Genomic DNA, 25,241 nt, shown 5'->3' with positions numbered 1-25,241 from the left:
CAGACATTGATAGCAAATCAAAAAATTTGGTGATAATTATAATATATTCATATAACATAATACGACTGAATTGTTCTGAAACATTACCTTTGAAGCACTGGTCTATTTCAGTGGTCTCTGTGAGGGCCTACAGCATGTGGTGGACGCGACCCAAGCCTCAGCGCACCCATGACTGACATTGTAAAAATGTATCTTCTTGTGCACATTAACATGAGGAAACATGAGGAAGGTGATGAAGATGATGATGATGGAGCTGATGACAGCTGAAGATATGGATGGCCTCATCTGCTTGTGGGTATCCCAGATGTAGGCGCTGGGGGTGGATAAAGCATGAGTTTCTTAAATGAAAATGACAGGACACACAAAACCATGATTAATCTGCACAAGCACATATTTGTATCTGTGTGCAATGTACACATTTGCTTTGGTTTGAGAAGACCATTATGAAAACAGGAGGTGTACCTGCTAACCCTTATCTCATAGTATGCCTTCATTATCACTGAGGAGAGTATTTTTTTTAAATAAAGGAATACTCAAAATCACAGTGTGACATTTGCTGTGACACAGAGGATTCAGGCTTCAAATGAAACGTGCTCATCAAACAATACTTAAAAAAACTATAATAAATTACATTAAATTAGTTTGTTGCTTTGTCTCTCCATATATTGGTGAATAGCAAATACTGGCATTTTCAATCAATTTGTAAATTTGGAAGCTACGCTTCAAACAAAGCAGCAACAAGCTACATACAGAAAGTTACCTTTGTACTCCAAATAAACACATGATCATTCTAAATGGATAATATACTTGATATCATTCTGCATGAAGGAACCCAATGTTCCAGCTAAAGAAGCTCAGACATTGCTTTTTACACTGAAAGGTTTGGGCAGGGTGGCGTTAGAGAAGCATTCAAGACACCATATTCCTAACACCACAGCTATATGGTGTTTGAAACACTCCCAGTGTATGCATTATTCACTGCAGTGCTATTCCACAGTGTCATCATGACTGACAAAAGAATGCAGAGATTCTGTCTAAGCCAGGAGCCGCCCCTCACACACACACACACACACACACACACACACACACACACACACAGACACACACACACGCACACATACACCCACACACTCCCCCGCCAACTCTCCTCTGCTCACACAGTCAGTTCTGTTGTTGACAATTAAGCCACTGCAAGGGAACTTGCCTGCAGAGCCAAGGACAGAGGAGGAGCAGCAACCTTTTGTGAGATGCAGGGACATTTCTAAATTCAAGACAGCTGCAATCAACATAAGAAAAAAAGGACTGCACTGTTTATACATTCTATAGGCAGCAAGGCAACATCACCTTGTGCAGGGACATGCATGTGTGCCTGCAAATGTGTGTGCCTGTATGTGTCTGAGGTATCTGCTATGTATGTGCATGCATATATGTATGCTTCCATTTGTGTCTGTGTGAGCATGATTGTGTGCATGTATTTATGTGCCCATGCATGTCTGTGATACTTGACATGCATGTGCTTGTACATATGTGCACACCTATGTTTGTATAAGAATTTGTGTTTGTATGCATGTACACAAGCAGGCCTGTGGTACTGATTACGTATGTGCACATGTATATGTGCGCTGGCATAAGATGGGGGAATGTGAGAAAGCATTTGTTTGTATTTGCATGTGTATGTGTATGTGCATGGGGTATGTATTTGTGTAGTCTTGTCTCACAGAGATGTAGGTTTAGAAGATGACTTCCAGTCATGAGGATCGGTGCTGTTTTTTCCTCTGTGTGTGTGTGTGTGTGCGTGCATGTGTGTGTGTATGTGTGTGTTTGTCTGTGTGTGTGGCGTGTGTGGGCGTCTGTATGCCACTGACCTCCCAACCAGCAGGAACTCCCCCACCAGATTCTGCCGCCGCATGGCCATGAGAATGCCGCGCACGGTCATGCCCTCGCAGAAGCAGGCCACCACACGGGCCTTGGGCAGGTGGCCGCGCAGCTTCAGCAGCAGCCTGTCGAAGCTGTGCTCCCCGGCGTTGCTGTAGATCTTGTCCGAGTGGGCGATGCAGATCCCCTCTTTGGCCGCCATGTCTTTGAATGCCTCCATGCCACTCTCCCCATAGTTCCCTGGACATGGAGAATGAGAAGGCATGGTTGGCATTTGGATTGTAAAGGCCTTGATTGCCCACCAGTAAATAAATGAATGAATAAATAAGCTACCCTGTGATTTGCGGTTTGAATGAACTATCAGAAACTATGGCTGGTTGATTGATATTTTTCAAACTTTCGAGTAAATCATCCCAATCAGTGTTAATAATTATGCAGTGAAAAACAGAGAGTCTAAGTCAAACATAAACACACACACACACACACACACAGAAAGCAAAATTAAAATACACAGACTCCTTCCTCACTATATGAAGTGTCAAGGAAAGACTATAAATAAACTATGCTAAATCTAAATGCTAATCCTAAATGTTTCACTTTCAGTCAATTTACTATGTAATGAGTCTCGCAATCTGTATAGTCATGGTGGCAGATGCATTTAGGCAGAAAATCTCAGCAGCATATGGGATGGACTATTGATGCTCTGTCATAATCCAACCATTCATCCTCTCTATTAATGGATGTGTTTTGAGCTGTGTGTTTGCAACTGTTTGTCCTTTTTGGGAAATAAAAACAAGTTGAAATTCCATAATTCCTCCTCTGACGCAAGCCTGTAATGCTCTCCGATTAACTCACATAATGGCACAGCAATTGTGTGTGAAAAAAGTGGGTGCACCACGCACCGTTAGGAGTGAAATCTCCTGTCCCTCTGGCTGGTGGAAATGACGAGGGAAGTCTTTCGACAAAATGCAACATCCATCAATGACAGGGCTCCAGGCTGGATGAGTTTAACCCTGTCCACAGTCCTAATTAAGAGTTTACTAGAGCTTAAAATGGCACACCTAGAAATGCCTCTCAAGCATGTAAAACACAGAGGTTATAACCGCCAAACCAACTAGATTGTTTTTCATCATTTGTTTCTCATTAATATTAAGCCCACCTTTGGTGATTTTACCAGACACTCACATTCATACAGTGATATATAGTTTCATATAGTGCTAGTAGCGGCTGGATGGATGTTTGGGCTAAGCAGAGTTAGCCTGAATCACCTAACAACAGGCAAACATCATCTCATCTGGCACATTGGCTCATTCCTGGGATTCTGTTCGTGTTTACATCCTGTGAAGGGCCAGGACTGCAAATTACCAAGGATGCAGTGGCGTGGCATGGCGATATACAACCACATAGCTAGGCAGAAGGTGAAAACTGAAGCCTTTGATGCTGATGTTGAGAAAAAAAAAAAGGACAGTGTGCCTAGGATCACCCGGGATTATTTGTGGAAATTGGCAGAGTTTTGCTTCCCCTGGATCCCTAGGAATGCCTGATTCTGGATTAAAGTCTTCCATTCATAAAATATTCCCTGGACCACAATGCAGCATAAAATCTCAGTTTTGCTCCTTTTATGCCAGGTCTGTATTTCTGCTATCTGCATTATCCACACACTACGCCTCAGAGCCACAAAGGGACACTGGTTTCATGTGTTTGTGTTCGCTGTTCAGAGGATTGTCAGGAGTGGTTCTAGGCTTTAAATGTAACAATGGGATCACAACAGGCATTAAAAAAATACTACTTCTGGCAGAGGCCCGTTCAAAAACAGCACTGAAATAATATGGACGCCTGTGGTGTAAATAGCTGCATATGCATGTATTGCAGAGGTGGAATGAATGATGTTGTCACTGAGGGGGGAGTCAGCGCAATAGACACGACATTGACGTTTGACGTTTCACTTTTGGCGTGATTAACGTCAATGGCAATATATTTGTCAGCAGCCACAGGGCTTATTAATAGAGCTGTTTTACAAAGCTGTTCCCATTGCCTTCACCAGGGGTTTCTGCATGTCTCTCCAAGCCAACCTCTGTAAAGAGGCTGTCACGTTCACAGGGAGGGAACAAAATAACGCTGTGTTCTATTAAGGAAAACAGGAAGAGTTAAGATTACAGCTAAATTAATGCCAGGATGGCCAGACTTTTGTCACTATCCAGTAAAACACTGCTTCCAGCGGTTATTACCAAACCCCAAACAAATATTGAATAAGATAACAGGCATCTCCTCAGAGGACATTCAGAAGGACTGTTTTAGCAACCATTACTGGTCTCCCTGCATCTCTCTGAAGTGAAATTCCCTCATTAGAAGCATGAAAGCAGCACCAGATATTCAGTAGGCTAACTGGGATCACACTGACAGACCTCCAAATGCTATTAAGTGGAAACAATGAACAGTGACTTTATCTTCATAATGGCTACTGAATACTTCACACTGGAGAAAATGATTCCAGCTATGAGTGAATCTGCTATGGGTTGGCAGGTTAAAAAAACAAATAACTAATATTGATTATGTCTATGTCGTGTATGAAGTCCCCATAACTGTAAGGTGACAGTTTAAAGATTTAGTGATACAGTGTCAGTGTGGCATATCAGGGATGGTGAGTGGGTCTTATTAAAACCCACCATTCTGGAATTCAATTCTATTCTAATTCTAGAGTAAATGTGACTGGAATTGGAATTAGATATGGAGGAAAATGGTTAATAACAGGGAGTGAATTGAGTGAGAGAGAGCAGGGGAAACTAATTCCATCTCTGCAGGTCTTGTTAATTTGCCACCACATGGAGGAAACTGGGCAATCTAAAAAGAGAAATGTGATACTGAAAAGCATTGTGTTGGCCACACTGAATTTATGACCAGGTGATCATGGGTTCAAACCCATGGAGTGGGTTTGCTGTATTTCCCTCTAGTAAACAACAGGACCAGCATTTCCTCAGTATAACTGCAGATGGTAACAGTATATGGACAATAAGTGATCTCCAAACCAACTAATAACTCCTCTGACAGCTGCAGTGATGATGCACAATGAGTGCAGAAAAGGAAAGCTGGTTTTGAGAGGGTATGAGGGCTGCAGGAGCAGTAATTCATATCTGTTCATCCTTTGAGCTACTGAAGTGTCACAACCCCATCTGATAAGCTTGTTGGCAAAACAATGAGAATTGTTCTAAAGGATGCTTTTCTCGGCACTAAGGCTCTCTGTCACCCTCAGAGACCCAGATCTGTGATGGGAGAGTCATGTCGCTCGCGACCCGAGTCATTTCATTTCCTTGTCTGTCTGACAGTGAGGTGAGGAATTCAGTCACCGAGCTCTTTCTCAGGAATGGGTGCTTATTACAGCAGAGGCTCAGGGTTGCAGGGGGGAGGTGGACACTTAGCAATGAATCTGACCCTCGGAAACTCTATAGCCACCTGAGGAGGGGAGAAGGAGAACGGTAGGCTGGGGCCTGCTCTCAGCAGGCCGAGTGGCCTCTCATCAAACTCATCCAGATCTCTTCAGAGTCCTGTCAGTGGCAGGAGAGGCAATGTCATTTTGTCTCCATGTGCCCCTAACAGCTCACCTCCTTCACAGAAATGGCCCCACCCACTTCAGCCATCCCTTCTACCCCCTTCTTCTGGTACGTGTCATAGCACGTGGGTGGGGATCGATTGAAAAGTCAAGAGCTACTTACGCTTTAAAAAACAATAAGCAGTGATCGATGGGCTCTCTGACCTGCCTATGGAGGCCAAGAAGCCGAACCTTCTGTAATCTGGCACACAGCAAACAGGAGATGTCATCCAAGCCTAGTGATTAGGTGTTACATCATCACACACAGCTGTAGTACTGAGCAGGATCTCTATTATAAAGTCTATGAGTAGAGAAGGCTGGGACAAAATCCCAGTGAACCACGTCAGCACCCGTCACTAGCAGCTCGACACCGCCGCATAATCCACTACAGCCAAACAGCGTTCATAAAAACTCAAGGCCTCCTTCCCTGTCATTCATGAGCCAGTGGACAATGCCACCTGCATCACAGCAAAACAGAATACCCTTTGTTTTGAATACCCCCTAGACCACTCCCTGAGAATAAAACCCTATGCCACCCATACCAAAGTGTGAGACACGATTCATGATCCACTGTGTTCAGACTGAAATGGCAGTTAATGGGCTCGGTGCACATTCTGCTCTATTCCCCAGCCTTGGAAAAACCAGGGCTGGCAGATTTTGTAACACAGACATTTGTCTTCATCACAAGGGGTGGTTAAGATGTGTGCGTGTTTGGGAGGGGGGGTGGCAGGGAATGAGGTGAGCCGGGAAACGCGCTGCTCTGCGGAGGCATCTTCAGCTGCTGGTTTAATAACACAGAGAGCGGGAACATCGGGGACCCTGGAAACCATCTGCGCCAATGGCCCGGCGACCGCGCCGCTCTCAATAACGACATCACTCCTCATCCCCTCGCTGCAGAGGGGAAAACGGGCCACAGCAACCAGGGGCATCCAGCACTCCAATATGAGGCTTCGCCTACAGACTTTGCGTGGCCGTTGGCTCACAGCCACAGCAGCGTCTGACTAGCTCCTAAAGATCCACACTGTAGTGTTTGAATATAACCACCTTTTCTACAACAGGACTCTGGCCTTTGCAGGCATAGAGGCATGGCAAAAAAGAAAGTACACTTCACAACTTGGTGCTGTTAAAACAGAATGCTAAAAGCAAGCAAACATTACTGCACATCTACATCACAGTAAGAATGTAATTAAAAGTTGTCACTGCAAAGGCGGTGTAATGCTCAACTCTGTTTCTGCTCAGTGGATTAAGCACGTCAGATCAGTGTGCTAAAACTGACAGGGAGCTACAGCTACAGTGAAGCATGGAGTTTATGGTAAAATAGGAGCCCGAGGCCCTGACATGGTACAGAAGGCCACCTCCACCAGCTATGTGCAAAGTCCTGTAATTAGTCTCACAGTGAGATTAGCTAATGGCAGATGGCAGACATGCACCACCCACCCACCCCCACCCACTAACACATACACACACACGCACACATACATTTGAAGGGGACACTTCTCCAAAACAGTTTTAAAGAAAACCTTGTGCCACTTGCTGCCCATCTCTTTGACAGGCTTGGTCGTCAAAGTTCAAACGTCAAAAAGCAGATGCATCTCAGCGGCTGACACCCGGCCACCGTCAGCTATATCAACAGCATATGACAGACTGAGAAAAATTCTGAGAGGGGGTGTGACTTCTCGGTCACACAGTCACTTAAACATTTTCCACCGGGAGCTGGCTGAAGCATTCCACTGTGCTACATTTAACCAAATTACTAACCATGGAAACGGAGTCATGTCAGGTGACACTGCACTCTGATCAAGGGTCGAACGGATCAAGAAGAAATAATGATAATTGATGACAGTGACTAACTCTGATTAATCTTCCCTAACTCACAGCAGGACTGCAGTGCCAACAGAGCCTGTTACCTTTTTTTAAACCATCAGAAACATTATTATGAGCATAAAGCAGGAATTTGGTCTAACCTGCTTACGCTTTGCATTGTACTTTGAAGAATACATTTGAGCAAGTGTTCCTCTTTTGTCATTTAGGCAAGGTTATGAGCTCACTGGTCTCAGAAATCAATGAAAATGTGTTATGTAATTTACCAAAAAATTCCATTTCCTTAATTTCACTGTGCAAAAAAAGAGCGTAATGCAATTAGATTAAATTTCTAATCATGATTGTTTGTTGACTTAGCTCACACTAAAAATAAAGCACAACAAGGAGTGGGTATTACACACACTGGCATACAGCTCCAGAATTCATTCATTTTAGACTGATGAATGAGTGGTTGGTGGTGGGGGGGATGTTGGTCCAGCACCAGCTGAAAAGTAATGGCGGAGGAGAGGGAGGGAAAGAGGAAAGGAGAGAGAGATCGAAGGGAACATTCTTCACTGCTGGAGAAGCTGAAAGAAATAAGAGAATGCCGACCTTTAGGCACTCATTGTCTGGCTCTGGGTTTTACTCTTAGAGTAATTATCTGAACCTTGATTTGTTGCAGTTGCGAGCCTACTCTCCCTAACACTGGTTATCACTCTGAAAGGATTAGAGACGTGCTCATAATTGAAGACTCTGTCCTGAGGAAATTAAACGGTAAAAACTCATTGGCAGGGCACCTATCCGGCACATGATCTGTGTCGCAACCAATGAGCTGGAAATCTGGAAGGTCATCCATCTGAAACTTACAAGGTCATTCTTTTCTGGGGCAGTTCATGTCATTCTGAACATGTCATTCTGAAGGTTCGTAGCAGCAAATACAGGGTTTAACTGTTGAGAACGTTACTGCACATGAGCTGCACCAGTGACTGTTACAGACAAGGCGAAACAACATTGCCCCGTGTAGAAAGCAGGTACTTGAGATATATTGCTTTAATGCTGAGATGGGGTTAATTTGTATTGCCTGCACAGGAACCAGTTGTGCAACTAATGGCTTTGATGAGCGTAGCCAACAAGCCCAGGAAAGAGGGATCGCACCGCATGGGCTCGGCGTGGTAAACGGAGCGCTACCTCATACAACTCCCACATCCTGCTGGATTACACGGCATTATTAAACAGATGAGAGAGACGTCAGCCTGAGCCACCGCTCCCCTGCCCACCACACGAAACACCTCTGCTTCAGCACCAGAAGCCACATGCCATACTACACCAGGCAGATATCAGTTTGCAACCCCCACATTACATAAAATACAAAAAAAGCAAACTCAGAAAAATATGAAAAATCTGGCTAAATACAGCCATACTCGCTGGCCTGGTCATTAAAGACAGTGGTGTTGTGGGTAATCTTACAGACCAGGTAGAGTGACCTACTTTCCACCTTGTGGGGAAAAATTCAGTGAGTGTGTACAGAGAGTCTGGGAAAGCTCAGGGGGAATAAGGTGAGAATGAGAGCCTCCGTGGCAAGGTTACTAAGCAGTGGCTGCTCCTAAACAGAATACACATGAACAAATGGCAAAGGAGAGAAAAATCACCAACAGAAAATGGAAATAATCTATTAATTATGGGGTTTTTTATGGCCATCCTCAGGGTCCTCTTCAGGAGCCTCAGAGCAGGTTCTATTTATAAAGGCCAGCTTGAAGTTGGTGGCAACTTGCATAGGTTTTGCAATGAGGGAAATTACTGCTGCTGCTCTGAGCGAAGGATAAATAATATCCACAGATGACCAATTAGAGGAGCATTTCAGATGGGTCCTGTTAAGAATCATAAGTAGGCTTGTGTTTTGACAGTATTCTGAATTACCATAAATTGCATTGCCTTGATTTACAAACTGTATTTGAAATACAGGCTATACTTGCTTTCATAAATTATTCATGCATCATAACGAATGTGCTTTTGAAAATCGCATCCTGTTCCCTTTTGTGAGGCAGCCAAAGAGTGCAAGATTTAATGAAGAATGATTAAATTCCAATTGTTCATGATAATGTGCATTCATATATTGGCCCAACCAAAAGAGGTACCGCCAAAACTAGCTAACAAAGCTTGCTGATCTACCATACAATGAAATGTATGATGACCAAGGTCATGTTTGTTCAGTCTGTGAAATAATCACATTGCCGTTGCTGCAGTCCCCCAATCAAATTATGCAGTCTTGCTTGTCGAGGTAAAATATTTACTTCCAAACTTACAAATGTACGAAAAGTACTTCTCTTTTCACTCATTCTCTGTGTTGTCATTGCTGTCATTATCTTTCATTTGTCATTGATGTTTCCAAAAAGGAAGTTAGGAATTGTAAATAAGATGGAGGATGAGGGTTGTTAGAAAAGTTGGTTTCAAGGGGGAGGTGGGGACAAAAGACCTGGGACAGATATAAAAATACAGAAATATGTAATTGTACCGTTTCCAATCTTCAAAAATTCCAATAAGAAAAATTAACCGTACAAAAACCCAAAAGCTAACCAAATAATTTCTTATGCTATTTGACATTGATTTGAGCTGACATGTTCTGTTACATATCATACAATAATCCCTCTAATCCATTTCATAGCATTACCACCAAAAGCACATGTGCATTGTTCTAAGTGGCATCTGAAAATAACACTGAAACAGCAAAGATGTAGCTAAAATTGTTTCAAGAACCACAGAGGCAATTTCTCCTGTAGCCAGTTCAACCACAGAGAAGGATTTCATACCCACACAGAGTACATGTGAATCACATTAATGTAGAACGTGAATGAAAAAAATCTGGGGGGAAGATTCAAGCTCATTTTGCCATTGGTGAAAGTGATGTGTGCAGTTTGTACCCTGAGACGAACACTACGGAGCTGTGCAAATAGAACACTCCGGGCATGAGCTGACACGCTATCATCGCAGGGTTCTTCTGCACGGGTACAGAATCACCATCGGTTCCTTGTCTGTTGCTCCTCACCAGAAGAGCTGGCTCTGGGAGTGCAGCTGCGTTTTCGCTGTTCAGCCCCATGGAATGTTCCGTCGTAATGAGAGAGTGCAGGGAGCGCAGCACTCAGCCTGACCACGGCTAAATTAGAGGCCAAACACAAATCCAGGACCATGGTTCTCTGGGAACAGCTTGAGAGAATCCACTGGCACGACCAAGGGCCAGCTGCATGGCTGCCAACACAGCTGGTCTCTGCTACAGGAATAAACTGAATGCTTTTAAAAAAAAACAAGTCCAGGAGATGGAGGGGGTAAACTCCTAAACACGGAAACTGACTGTAGTATCTGAAAGCGCAGAATTGCCTAGGATATTGCACATATGTGTGCTTGTGTGCATAGTAGATGCAGCACACCAGGTACAGCCAGTGTGAATTGATATTTGCTCTTTTTATTCACTCTTGCTATGTCTATTTGTCTGAGCTGTCTGTGAATGCAGATACAGCAGAAGCAATGTTTTATTAGGGTTTCCTTCTCTAGCTTTCATTGCATAGGCATTTCAGAACATCACAAAATAATCAGTTTTACAACTCAAAGGCAATAAAATTATAATTATTGTTGTACATACTGTTAAGACCTAAGATGAGCAGTTTTTCATTAGTTTATCCCTGCTTTGGTTAGGTCACATGGACTTAAGAGCAATTTTACTGACTGCTTCTCCTTACTGCTGCCAGGGTTTGGCTTCAAAGGGAGCAAGGAAATCTGCTGGGCTGCAGTCCAGGTGAACAGCTCTTGGAAGGCCTTTGCTGTCAATGAATATTACATGTGTCATGATGCCACAGGTGCCATATAGCCACCCCCACCCCTGTGACACACACACGTGGATATGCGCACACACAGGCACACACACACACACACACATACACACACACGCGCGCACACACACATATACAGCTCTCTGTGAGCAGGGGGATTTTATCCAGATATCCCCCACCTCTCAGTGTTGCCTCCTTGCTACTTGTGCTCCACTGACAGACACTATAGTGACAGGGCCTGGCCTGCTCTGTCCCTATAATTCATCACCTCTATTGCGGCTGATCCCCCTGCTCCACTGTGGCCATTCTACCATCACCGCAGCAATTGCCAGGTCTGGGAATCCAATTCACAGCTGCACTTCCGTTCTCAGCACAGCCCCCCGACACCTGTCTGCACCCCACCTCGCCCAGGCGAGAGCGTTCTGGAAACTTCTTTCTGAAAGCCACTGTCACGCTCACACCTCCTCTCTTTTCCTCGCACCCCTCCACCTAAAAGGAGAGCTTGGGAAAGAACCAACAGGACGGCCAGATTTTTTATCATCATTTGCCTTGATCAAGCGGGCCTGCAGGTGAACTGGCTTCATATGCCTCTCACGCAGTGATATTGCATATTTAAAAATGTATAACAGACGAATACACAATAAGCTGTTGACACGTTCCCAAATGGTAAGTGCCATATCATTCTACCAATGAAACACAATGTGACAATACCAGCTCTCCTAAATGAACAGTTACAGCTGTACGTTGGCTTGGGATATAATTCAAAAAGCTTCACCATGCCACATGAGTTGACATTAACGTTGTTTTAATACAGTTTTAATAGCATCACAATTTCACAAATGAAGAGAGCATGCCAAAATGCTTTAATCTTCTACCCTCATCTTTATTCAAAGGCACTGAGTGTGGATCTTTTGCTGAAGTAATTAGCATTAATGTTAAATCCTCTTTTTGTTACTGTTTATCAAGTACAAGTTCGTTCATTCCAAAAAAAATAATCACAGGTTATTAATGCAGCGTGTTCCGCACACATGATGGAAACTGCCTCACATTGTCATTGTTAACTTCTTTCAAGGTCATGTTTTCGTTGTTGTTTGTTTCATGATCAGTCTTGCATTGGCTCTATCATTCCGGAATGAAGTGAACAGACGGCACAGTATTAAATTTCTGCTGTAAATTATTGCAATAGCTTTTTTTCCGCATACGTATAATGATTCGTTTCTCGGTGTTCATCTGCCTTTAACATTGCGGTTGATTGTTCGCACGTGTAAAGTCTGAAACACAACCGACACGCCCCACATCCACAGGAAAAAACACGTCAGGGTTTCCCTAAAAAGCAATTGATCTTTCCTCCACTTCATCTTTTTTACCCTACCCTCGCCGAGGAGGTCCATGAGGTTGTGTGATATACGAATGAATAGGCCAGAGGACCACGGGGAAGAGGACAAAAAGAGATGTCAGCACGAGGATGAAGAGCAACACAATGATATGAAGTGAGATATGCAGGTATAAGAGTGCAGAACTGTGCTGGGACGTGAAAAGAGAATGGTGCAGGCAGAGGGATAAAAGAATAAGAATAGACAGGGTTAAAAGGTACAGCAATGAAGAAAGATACAGGGATTAGAATGGAGAATTGGGCAGGGATAACAATGCAGAAAGGAGAAAGGGACAAGATTGAAAAATCATACAAGCATTAGAATGGAGAGGGAGAGGAATACGACTGGGAACTGGGGATAAGAATGAAGAATAGTACAGTGATATGAAGGGAGTGGGACGCAGTTTTAAGGAGAGGAAAAAATGTAGATCTAGGGAAGTGAATAGGGAAGGACTGAAAATAGAGAAGGGGTCTGAGGATGAAGACAGACATGGATGGGATGATGTGTATGGGCACAGTGACAGCTGGGGGCCAAGAATGTGACTAGGGAGTGGTACAGGGTTGAGAAGTGATGACTGACGAGAGAATGTGGATGAAGAAGAGGTAACCAGTCCAACGCCTTACTGCAAACTCTCCTCTGTAAACCTCCAACTAATTACATAGATTTCAAATTCCTTCAGCCCAGAGAGCAGCTTATCACTCTGCTGACCAAAGCAACAGCCTTGTGGGTCAGGAGACTGCAGAATACATCACCATAAATCTCAGAGAGATGACCCACTGACTCAATCCCTTTTCTCTGCCCCCACCCAGCATTTAAAAAACATCTCTCCAACACGTCAAATACTTCTATTTTCTGGAGTGACATTTTCTCACTCTTCGTACCCCAAGAAATCATCATAACATGGAACACCTTGCTCACATCTACACCCAAAGGAATCCAATATCTTCTTAAAAGTATTGTTTTGTTGTTTTGAAAGTGAATGAAGAAGGAGGGGTCTGCACAACTTCAGTGACTTGTTAAAAGGAGGCATGATACATCAGTTGACCCAGCAGGAAGGAGTTAAAGCAAGAAATAGCATCTTAAATTCTGCCACAGTGCACCATTCAGCTTCATCCCACCTACAAGTCCTCGCTAGCATCTGCTTGGAAGGTAAACCGCTGACCGCTACCAAGTGGCCCGATTTTACCGTGGTTAATGGCAACACTGAGCCTGAGTGGTAATCACCATCACAAATGAAACAGAAAGACCCGACAGCCCTGTTTATTGACCAAAATGCCTAATTCACTTTCACTTCCAATCAGGGATGAAGATTAAACCATTTTAAGGAAAGGCGAGTGAGGTCCCAAATGGGACATCTTTATCTCCTGAGCAAAGCCACACAATGTTCACCATTTCAGCCACAGACAAATATTGGCAGAAAGTCTACCTGACTGAATTGGCAAATGATCCCATATGGAATTACCCTTTCACCGCAGGGAATTACTATGCTGCACAGAGCTTCATCAATTTTTTTATTCAAAACAATCAATGAGCTGTCCCAACTGTCAATATCAGCTGAAAACAATATGCATAAATGTATGTACATGTATAAATATATATATATATCTGTGTGTGTGCGTGTGTGTGAGTGTGTTTTCTTCATTTTTCCCTTACATAGAATAGCTTTTTGTTGTTAAGTTTTTTCTTAGCAAATACACTTATCCAGGCCAATTCACAGCATGGAGCACAATAAATGTTTCAGATGGTGAACCTGTCCTGAAACCGTCTTCAGACAGATTTATTCTGGCACCTATGGGTGACTATGAAATGCAGCACAAGAAACAACAAGAATGTGCATCACCTTTGAATGGTCCCCTATTAAGCAGTTATGAATTATGAATGGCAGATATTATTACTGCAGAGTGAGACAAAAAACACAAGTGTACCAAAAAGATTGCTGGTGGATGCTGCAAATCTTGCAAGTTTCCTTTAAGAAAAATTGGGCTGTAATGTAAAACTAGTGGAGCAGTTATGAAGTGTACTAATCAGGAGCTCATTAAAGGAATCGCATTGGCTGTGGTTCAGTTTGCATGCTCGTCAATGTCGCTGCCTGTACGTTGGAGCTGAGCCCCACAGAGTCTCTTGTACGGCGTACCAGAGGAAAAGATCAAATAATTCTTCACTTAAATGTATTATTCATTTCCCTACCACCCTCACAGCCCAATGTTTACAATGCAAATTAAAGAGGAGAAATAATGGCTGTTCGCACTCATTTAAGGACTGATGAGAAAAGATGGTGAGATTTCATTGTGGTAAAACCTCTTTTTTTCAAATCACTGCATTATTTATTTGCACAGCTGATACCCTTATCCAGTTTTTATATATATGATGTTGACTATTACCCTTAATGTTTCAATCATCTTTTCTTTTAACCAGTGGCTGCAAGTTCACATCCCTGCCATTGTCTCATTGAACATTGAACTTACATGTCAATTATTTGAGTAAATATTGATTTTAATAAATCGGTATACGTGAAAGTAACCTGTTTAAGTTGTACCAGATGAGGGATTTTGCTAGTCAGATAATATATTCATCAATGTGTCTAAGATACATTTCATTCAACAAGGGTATTTTTCCACAATACAGAAATTAGGAGTACCCAAGCCACTTTCACTGCTGCCACTGTAAGTCCTGTCTGGGATGAGTGTATGTCTTTCATTGCAATACATTCCTTGCCTTTGCAAGAGAATTTTATAAAAAAAAAAAAACTCAGAGTTGTTCCATTAGAAGATCAAACCCACTAAACTAAACTGTGTTCAGTCTGTCATCCAGCTGAACACGTTACATGGGATTTGTTTTAAGATGATTGAATTTTGCCAGAAAACCAAAAAATCAGTGAGTAAAAACTACAGTAATTTATTACCAGTAATAATACCATTAAACTGCTATATGTTTTTCAAAGAATGGCCACAGGTACCCATCAAAATAAAATGTTTCAGGAATGCAGTTGTGGTAACCTTGAGGGTGGGCAGTGTGAGGGGCTGTCACTCGGAGCTGAGGCAGACTGATACAATGTGTTTTCTGTTGCATATGTATCAGTGTGTCTCTGTTTTTCGCTGCCACAGAGATGCATATCTTTACAGGAGCACCTATGTCCTCACCACAGCAGCTGTCTAGACGTTGATAAGGCCCAGACTAGCAAGAACAACTCTCTGTACTTTGACCAGGACAAAGGGATGGCAAATGTTAATGTCTGCAAGGAATTTTTGAAGATATTTCTCACTTAATGTGGTAGCATGTCTCTTCACTGCACTGAAAATAGTCCTCACATGTGCACAAAAGCAATCTATTAGAGTTTTAAACGATTTGCACAGAAAATGGTACTACATTAAGAGAAGTACCTTACATCCCCTGACACCATGACCCCCAAACTTTTTTCATGGGTTTGAGCTGCAGATAAAATTGCTTTTCCTCTGTGAGACAGACAATACAGTGATGAACAGCTAAGTAATATATGAAGGTACTGCCTGGGACATTCTAAGTTTCTCATTTCCATTCAGCAACCCCAAACCTGTACCAGATAATCATTCCATTCCACTACTTTGTTCTTTTTCTTTCTCTCTATGTTTCTCTCTCCCTCCTCCCTCTTTCTCTCCCTCTCTTTTTCTTATGTTCTGATTTCAGACCTTCTGAGGGGTCCCAATCTTGCTATTATTGTCTCCTCTGTCTCTTCCAACAGGCTTTTAAGCTTTAAGCTTTCTCCTTTGACCATACCTCAGCCCCTGAAACAATAAATTCAGTTAAAATTGGTCTCTTTTTCATGAATTACACATAACTCCCACAAAAGAGAATTCGAGAATTTGTCTGCATAATAGCGAGATTTCTTCATCATTCCATTCACAAAGTCACAGCAAACAATGAATCAAATAACATGTTTTTAAAATGTACACGCCTCGCATCATTGTGCATCTTGCTGAGGTACAGTATTATCATTACCAGTATCATTATTTTTATGTTTCTGATTCACCCAGACTACAGTGTTTCTACATACCTGAACAATTAGTATGAGTAATATCACATCCAATTTACGTTTTTTTCTTTCTTTGATGATATGTTCCAAGACCTTCTCTGGAGTTTAGTTTATTCCTTCCCAATAGATAAAAGTTTACCTTTTGAATGCTATCTAAGACAATGAGCTAATGATGAGACAGAACACTGCCGTCCTTGATGGTGCTCAGTCAAGGTCAAACTCTGCATGGCCAAGACAGAGATACAGACTGATGAATACATATTTTGGGTCTGCATTGCTGTGCAAAGGATTCAGTTGCTCTCATCCGCATTTATTCTTTGATGGAAAACACATGGATGGCACACAGCACACAGCACAAAGCCCCAGCTCCAGAGGAAGCTAATGCACTTTCAACAATCTGCTTACACTGATTACAGCTGTCCTCCTGAGATGCTGCCAAAAACACTTTTGCAAAACAGTGGACATTCGCAACGGATCTCGGCAAGGTGCACAGCGGAAACACGTCCCCAGAGGATCTTTGCTTCCTCTTTTCTTTGGAACTCCTCATCTCACGAGCACACATCAACTGCAAATATTAACCCTTTCATCCAGATGTTTGTGAGAGTATAAATATCTTCCTCAGTAAAAAGCCATTCATCAGAATATTGATCTTTTGTTGGTTTGAAAAACAAACACGATGAGTCATTTTTCATCTTTGCTTTGATGGACCATTTAAGGAGCGCATACTGTTTATGCAAAACACTCTCTATCCTCTTCCTTTCACTCTGTGCCTTCTTTCATTTGGGTGGGCATATTTAAAAGGAAAGCTGTTAAATGTGACAAGGGGTCTGTCAGAGGCCTCTGATGGGACTAGCGCCCTCTGTCCAGGTGTCACCTTCTGGCCACCTGGAGACCAGTTGCCAAGTCCCTAACATAATGGAGAGTGAGTGCAGAAACCTCCCTCCACCAGGCCTTTGCTTCTTCGCCTCTCCCACAGAACTGCACACTGGATGTAGTGTCAGTCTAGTAATATCTACCTTGTGCAGATTCACTGGTGATGGCTGCAGACAAAAAGACAGACAAATCTGAAAACGCCCCTGCCGCATTTCTCAAGGCAGGATTAACATGGACACAGTGATCCTTCTTTTCTTTCTTTCCTGCTGCTCCACCTCGGATGAGTGGTGACTTATTAACAGGGGCAGGCAGTGATTGTGTGTGTGTGTGTGTGTGTGTGTGTGTGTGTGTGTGTGTGTTTGGAAGAGGGGGGACAGACAGAGGGGAAGCTATTTCATCACTCTCACTCTAACAGGCCCTTTGCTTGTATGCTTACAAGGGGGAAAAACCATTGTGAAAATTTGTCTCATCACAAAAGAAAAGCACCTGAGAGATGGCACATTGTGTTAAGTTGTCACCATCTTTTTTCCTTGTTTAATGGGAATTCTTACATTCTGGCTTTACACCCATGTGGTCAGTGAGAACCTAATTTAATCTAATTGTGTAATTAATTAAAGCCTGTTATAATGAGTTACCTAGGCAGCAACCCAGGTATTAGGACAGCAATGTACTTACCTTAATCAGAGGCCAAAGAGGATTTAATTTTAAAAATGTCCAAAAACCACATGGATCATTTTGATTTCAACATAATGCACTACCTGAAGACAGCTTTGTGAGTAATTCTTCCACAATCCAACAATATTCATGGTAGAAAAAAAATATTTCCAACAGAAATTATAATCAAAGTGTATTTTTAAATGTGCAGAGAATATTAGACCATTTTTAGGCTGACTTCAGTAAGATATTTTTACTTTTTCTCACCTATTAATAATTCAGTTTATGGAATTAATCTTTGCATAACACTGATGGTCTGCCTGTTCTTCATGGGGCTTTTTTTTGAACAACCTGTCATCCCTTGCATGATTAAACTGAGGAGTAAGACTGCTTTGTGCCTTCTGGGCATATTGGAATAGCCTGTCATTGAATGTTAAAAACTGGTGGTGACTTTAGCTCTGAGAGTCTAATCCACAGCAACCTGTACAGGGAAAAGTCCCAGCAGGGGGAAATCAGAGTGCATGCACAAGAGGCTCGTTCATACTGCAAGGGGAAGAATCCCCAAGGAAAAGGAAATCACAATGCACACAAGAGAGAAGCCCATTCATACTGTGCAGAGGAAAATGAAGCCCCACTTACCCTCTGTGTGGATGGCCGAAACGTAGCTCCAGTTGTACCTCTTCACAATGTCCACCATGGCTCGGGCTTGCTGGGCGTCGGAAGGCACCACCCTCATGAAGTACTTATACAGGGACTTGTCACTGAGGTCCATGCTGGTGGCGGAGTAAGCAATCTGGGGGATGTTGAAGAGCTGCAGCAGGTTCTGCACCTGGATGGCCACTGAGCTGGACCCAGGTCCGATCACACCCACGATGGGCTTCTTCCCCCGCATGGGCGTGGCTCCGCTCTCGGAGCAGCGCGTCATGCCCTCCTCTTCCTCGGAGGACACCAGGGAGTCCCGGATGAACTCGATGCTCTGCTCCAGGGCCACGGCGGAGTGCCAGCAGGAGTCGCGGATCTCGCAGCCCAGCGTGATGTTGGGCAGGATCTTGGGGTCGGTGTTGATGCGGTCCAGGGTGTGCAGCATGGCCTCCACACGTTGGATCCCGTACTGCTCCCGCACCGCCCCGCACTTCCGCTCATGCACCTTGTCGGCCTGGGGCTGGTGGTGCACCGAGAACAGGGCGCCGATGATGATGTCACCCGGGGAATGAGCGACGACCCGTCTCTCGTTGGTCTGCGCCTTTACCAGGAGGCCTGAGTGCGCCAGCCCGATCTCCCCCAACAGAAAAAGCACGAGCAGAAGCAAGAGGCTCATTTTAGGTACCCCAGTAATGTGCCTCCTGTGCACTCAGGGAAACTTCATGACCAGAAGAGAAATACCGGGATTTGTTGGCTGGGGAAATATCTCTGAAGTCTTCTATTCCACTCTGGGTACAGCAAAGCTTTCATTTCTCTGGTATTTCCAAACACAGCCTAATGAAGAAATGTTGTCTCCAAGGCAACGTCTTGCTGAGGAGATGCAGGTGATAGTTGGCTTCATAACCTTGGATTAAGACAAGGCAAAGTAAGGTGTTAGAAAGCCTGTTCTCCTTTCAGAATAAACCGGATGCAGACTTCCATCACAACATGAATGAAAAAGCAAGAGCTTGGGGTGCTTGTGTAAAAGTGATGCTAAGAACCAACATTTCGCAAAAGAGATAATGCTCATCCTGCCGTTCCACCCCCAGATCATTGGTAGTCAACATCGATAAGTGTTTTTCAGTCTATTGAAATCAACATATCTCTTCAAAGACGTATGGTGCAGCATTGCTTTACATGCTTTTGTGTTTAGGTGTTTGGATTTAAAACATGCAAGCTTTGCATCGAGATCATTGAAAATGCAGAAAGCATGCAGATTTAATTGACAGAATTGGTCGATAAATTATGAAATCAAAAGACTTAAAAACATTAAATTATAAAAATCATAATAATTGAAGACATTTCGTGTATTTCGATTGATTTAATCAAGGTGTCGGAGAAGGAAACGACATGATCTTGCTAAATATCGCCCAGTACCGGGAGGAGGGGTCAGATAATGTCATTATTTGACAGAGTGTTTGCAGCCTCATTATTTGGAGAACTGCTTCTGTGAGGTCTCTCCCTTACAGCTCTCACATTAAAACGATTAATTTTCCAAAATGCAAGTAGCAAAGGCAATAAATCACGACACTGACTCTCGCTTTCTCTTTTTGACGGCAAGAGCTCCCAACGGGATAGAAATAGCGTACCTGTCACTGTATCAGATCTTCCTCACGAACATCGTTCTTGCCTTTTTGCAGCCATACTAAGGTATTTTCAGGAAATTCGCTTAATTTTGACAATATTCGTCTCTTATCATGTTTTAAACGGGGTCGCATTCAATGATTTCATTTAGTCATGGTTCAGTTATCCGTCTATCTATTCGTCCATCGACTCCTTGCAACCAACCAATACTATACAAAACCTTTGTGTGGGACAGCGCCTATCCTAACACGATATTTTTAATTAAGTTCCTTTAGTGACTCACTGACAATATGATCTTAGTTAGCACAATTACCTTTTTGCTATTTAAATGAGATCATTTATAGGGCAGTGAATCACAAAATTAATGTTATGGTAATAACACGGTTGAACATGTAGTTATACCTTTAACATGAATCAAAAAGGTAGTGTTCCCTCCATATGATACTTACTGATGCACGAAGTGTGCGCTGAGAGCAAAACATCATAATTTTTCATCTACAGGTCAATTAAATAGCGCTTGTGGACTTAACTAACAATCAACACTCAACTGTATCTTTCATACCAACACACACATGCTGCATATGGATAAAATGGTCGCGAGTAACGCATTTGTCTATGTTGCAGGACTGGCACACAAGACATATAGTCTAGCCTGTTATGAATTAAGTTCATATTGTTCCAGACTTATATCGAAGGTGGTAAGGCGTTGTAACTATCACTGAGGGCTATATGTAATGTGTTGACCAAGTATAGAACGTTTTTAAAATGACCTCGAGGTCTGGCGGTGCACAAGTACACCACCGAGTCTGTCGCCCTTGGGAGCTATTCGTGGTGCTGAAAAAGCCGCGCGCCACTGTTTACACTAAGACCACTGCAGTGAACAACTTTTAAATGTTGCAATGAAATGCAAATCCTTAAATACTATGGTTGAAGCAATACGAAAATGTCTTGTTAACCGTTCAAAAGCAATGCAAAGAAAATCACAACGGCGGAAGAGATAACATTTGCCAAATTTGAAAGATGAAGAGCTTGAACAATATCGAAACGCAGTCCAAATAAATAAACACATATAAATCAGCAATGACAGCAGTCCAATCCGTTGGTTATTCCGAATTTACAGTGTAACAAATTCATAGAAGACACGTGTGTCATAGAAGACACAAAGTCAGTCAATGTCGTTAGGAATAAAGTGAATGAGTATACATGAAATGTTTAAAGGGTATGCAGTCCTGGTATCTGAGCGTTTATGTCTCCGCAATCTGTTTATACCTCCATCTGAAATCCAATCAAACTGTCACCTTACCTTTTTGATGCTTTATTCCTCCCCAGTCATAGTTTGCTCAGATGCCTCGTGTCCTGTGCCGTTTTGGTAATTTCGCTGGATTTCAGGAAAGCCTATGCCTGCGACCGGAGTAAAAGCTCGTCTTGCCTTCATGTCACGCACCACGCTGCAATAGCATGCTCGCGCTGAACCCCCACCCCCACCTTTTTTTCAGCCTAACCTGCGCCAGGGTGTGTGGACGCTGTGCTCCCATTTAATGACGCATGTGTTGAATTACATGTGTTTTATATTAGCGTTGCCGGTCTTTCTTTGATATGTTTTTTTCCAGTGCCGACAAAGCAGACGGCAAAATTAGTGCCTGCAGTACTGATGGACTGTCTTTAGCTCTTTGTTGCAAACATCGGAATGTGACTTTCATTCTACCAGAAAAATTGTGTACGTACTTCATTTTATTTTTATTTCATGTTTTTGTCAATGATTCCCCAAGCTGATCGATCACTCCAGTCCTTTATTCGTGATTGTAAAGGTCAGCTTTTCCTATTGGTATGCGGGATAGAGCAGTCCAAGAGCACCAAATACATCACGTGAGTAGACTACTTCACCATTCTTAAATTCAAGTGGGTAATGACAACCATTATGTAACAATAGGCCTCCGTGTTATTCCTCTTTTTCATAAAGTCAAACAACGGTTAGGGGAGCTACTGTTGCACCCCCATCCAGAATAGGAAATAGTGCAATTCGAGAGTACCACCTCGTGGACATCTTAAAGTGGAAACTGATCGCAAAAGACAACTCCATGCATAACTGCAGATTATTATGCACGCATAATACCTGCTAAGACTTGCTTTCTGCAAGGATGAATTAGTTCTTCAGTGCTGACAAACAATGACTAAAAATGCAATGAAATGCAATATGCAATATGCAATTTTCATTTTTTTTTTTTGAAGATTTCCAAACATTGTCTTATCTTGAGATACTAGAACCAACGCATAATCTAAAACTGCACACCAGCTGAAATCATGTTTTCTAATAAAACTTTGAATTTATATATAGAAAACAATTCTCTAATCAGCGTCATTATTTACGCCTTTAATTAAATTTTGACAGGAGGCATTGTGTTTGCACTGATCCTGTAGGCAGAACTTTACAACTTTACTGCTACATACTTGTGTCTATATGAATGCATCAGCACCACCAGGCTATGATGTTGTGGAATGAAAATGCATTTCTTAAATGCATGTATGTTTACCATCGCACTTTCATTGATGACAGTAACAATAAAACTATTTCGAGCTATAATGCAGGTATAAGCAATGTTGTGTGTGTCGTGTTGGTATGTTGCGACATCATAACAAAAAAATCACGAAGAGTAAACAAAAAAAAAAAAAATAAAACACGATCTAAAGGCTGGATATTACCTAGTGAAAGCTTTGCAGTCATTAGAACAATTCAAAACTCTGCCAGTGGATGGATAGTGTTAATTTGACCGCGAATACATACTAATATAGTACATTTAAATTATTCAGTCCCCTTGCTTTGTAGATTGGTTTGCTTTAGAATTGTGAGGGAACATCAAATTGCGCACTAATGATTAAGTTACAAGACTGACTGCCAAGACAGGGATGAATTTAACATGTATCGCATAGCCAAATGCGCACCACAATATATGAGTCTTTAATTATTGCAGATAATTCAGTTTTGTGAAATTACTTCCCTGCATATGAAACGAGTGCCACACCATCAGATATTAATATCTATATGGTTACACAAAACCTCAGAGAAATAACTGTAGGCACAGTTTCCACGTTAAGATCAGTCTGTGTCTTTGTGTTATGTACATGCATGTGGAGTTATGTGCATAGTAGATCAAATTTAATTCCATTTATGCTCTAACCATCTTTTAGATGTGTTTCGGTGCAAAAATGGTAAGAGTTAGCTGGTCCTAAAAGAACAGCACGCTGAACAGATTGAAATCGCACTTATTAAACTAACGTTACAAAGCAACGCCGGTGTTCCGATCACTAATTAATGTACGTTTCATTATAAATACTTTCTTCACATTACACAAGAGAAACTGAAAAGTTACCAGTTGTTACATACCTTAATGATTCAATGGGGGTCCATGTATATGGCATTAGGTGTGAATCAAGCACTCTGCAAAGACCTCTCCACGAAGATCCGAACATCACGATTAATCCACTTCTTACCATGGCAACGAAACATCCCTCTCGCTCCTAGCTCGCTTTCTCTTCACCCCCGTCTATCCCTCCTCAAGGCCCCGTTTTGTGAATGTTGGTCTACAGGAAAATTACTGTTTCAACACTAGAATCAATATATGTGTGGTGTGGGTGTGAACTAAATCACTCCCTACATAAGAATGGGACCAACGAGAAAGCAGTTTCAGCGTTGCATCTAGAGCAGGGTGTATTAATCGTTTTGGGTCCCTCTGACAGCTGTACATGGGATTAGAGGCCATTAAAAGAGCATACGTATACAAACTGAAGCTTGCTCTTTCTCCCGTCGCTTGTGCACCAAAGCCCAGCCCACATTTACACCCAAGTACCTTTTTTCCACTGAAATGATGGAGGCGATATCTGTACTGTGTTCTAAATAGTCGAAATCAGTCAACGTCTGTTTTGATACCGCTTCAGGATCCATAATTTTAGGAACATTTAAGAGAGGTCCACATGTAAATCCGCTTCACCCTAGGGGCACCTGAAAAAAATACATCTTATGTGCCACCCAGTTCAGTCGGGCTGAATTAAATAACTTTAAGGCTTGAAGGAAATCACGGTTTAACTTCATTATCAATGAGTCAAACTGTGTCAATCCTAATTCAATGTTCACTTTGTAAAATATGGTGCAATCGGATCCACTTGTCAATGATGTTTACAAACTCTACTCGAATCAGACTCATACGAGGAAAACTGATACTGTGCATGAACTGAACTGTACATGAACTGTGACATATAGTAGCACTATACTTGTACACCCTTCATTAAGGTTATTAAGCTGCATTGTCTTATCCAATAAATAGGTAGCCTAGCCAAATACTGTAATGAATGTATGAATACGTATAATTGAGTGGTTTAATGTTACACTCTTATATTGTACTTTTTACAGGGACCATAGCGTTACATAGATTTAATTGGCAGCAAGCGTGTGTGTGTAATACTGACCGTGATTTCTTGTGATATCATTTGAATATGCACAACTTTGAGAAACGCCAAACTGAATGCCAAAAGTACTGTCACCATAGCAACCACTAGCTGCAATTGTGTAGAAAATGTAGCCCTAATATTAACGTGTCAATGTCATGTGAGAGTTGTTATTGTCCTCGCGAAGGAAAAATAGATAAACGTGTAGATTAATAAAAATGTATTTTCAATATGACCACCTAAATTTCTCCATTCCACAACATTTAATTCATAACTGTTCACAGACTTTCTGGAGGACATGGGCTCCAATAAAAAGGGCATGGCTTTGTGCAATGGTCTATCTGACAGGAAAGAGTACTTTTAACTTTATGACCAAAAGAGCAGGGGCTCAGATGCCAACCCCCCACATCCGCTAGGTCAAACTACACTTCTCACCTTTTTGAGTGTAGATACCTTGAAGAACACGTGGGCTTGTCGCCATCTTGTCTTCCCACACACAGCAAATCGCACCTATGTTACTGTACATTCTGGATGTGATAAAATAA

General features: G+C 42.3%; 1 protein-coding gene across 2 annotated transcripts in view; it reads right to left on the bottom strand.

The window, feature by feature from the left end:
• The window catches only part of grm5b (glutamate receptor, metabotropic 5b), a 73,815-nt gene extending 49,810 nt beyond the window's left edge, over positions 1–24,005 (bottom strand). Inside the window, exons 1-3 of one of the 2 annotated variants that reach the window (XM_036536065.1) lie at positions 23,639–24,005; positions 18,631–19,537; positions 1,866–2,115 (exon numbers count right to left, since the gene is read on the bottom strand). In XM_036536065.1, coding sequence (XP_036391958.1) covers positions 1,866–2,115; positions 18,631–19,309 — 929 coding nt within the window. In that variant the 5' untranslated portion in view covers positions 19,310–19,537; positions 23,639–24,005. Of the gene's footprint in view, positions 1–1,865; positions 2,116–18,630; positions 19,538–21,559; positions 21,681–23,638 lie in introns of those variants that run through there. The other variant, XM_036536064.1, reaches the window with a different exon arrangement.
• Between the last annotated feature and the right edge of the window lie 1,236 nt (positions 24,006–25,241).

Source organism: Megalops cyprinoides, chromosome 9 (genome assembly GCF_013368585.1).
Source record: "Megalops cyprinoides isolate fMegCyp1 chromosome 9, fMegCyp1.pri, whole genome shotgun sequence".
NCBI lineage: Eukaryota > Metazoa > Chordata > Actinopteri > Elopiformes > Megalopidae > Megalops > Megalops cyprinoides.
Note: the sequence above shows the minus strand (reverse complement) of the source record. Positions and strands in the feature narration are given on the sequence as shown.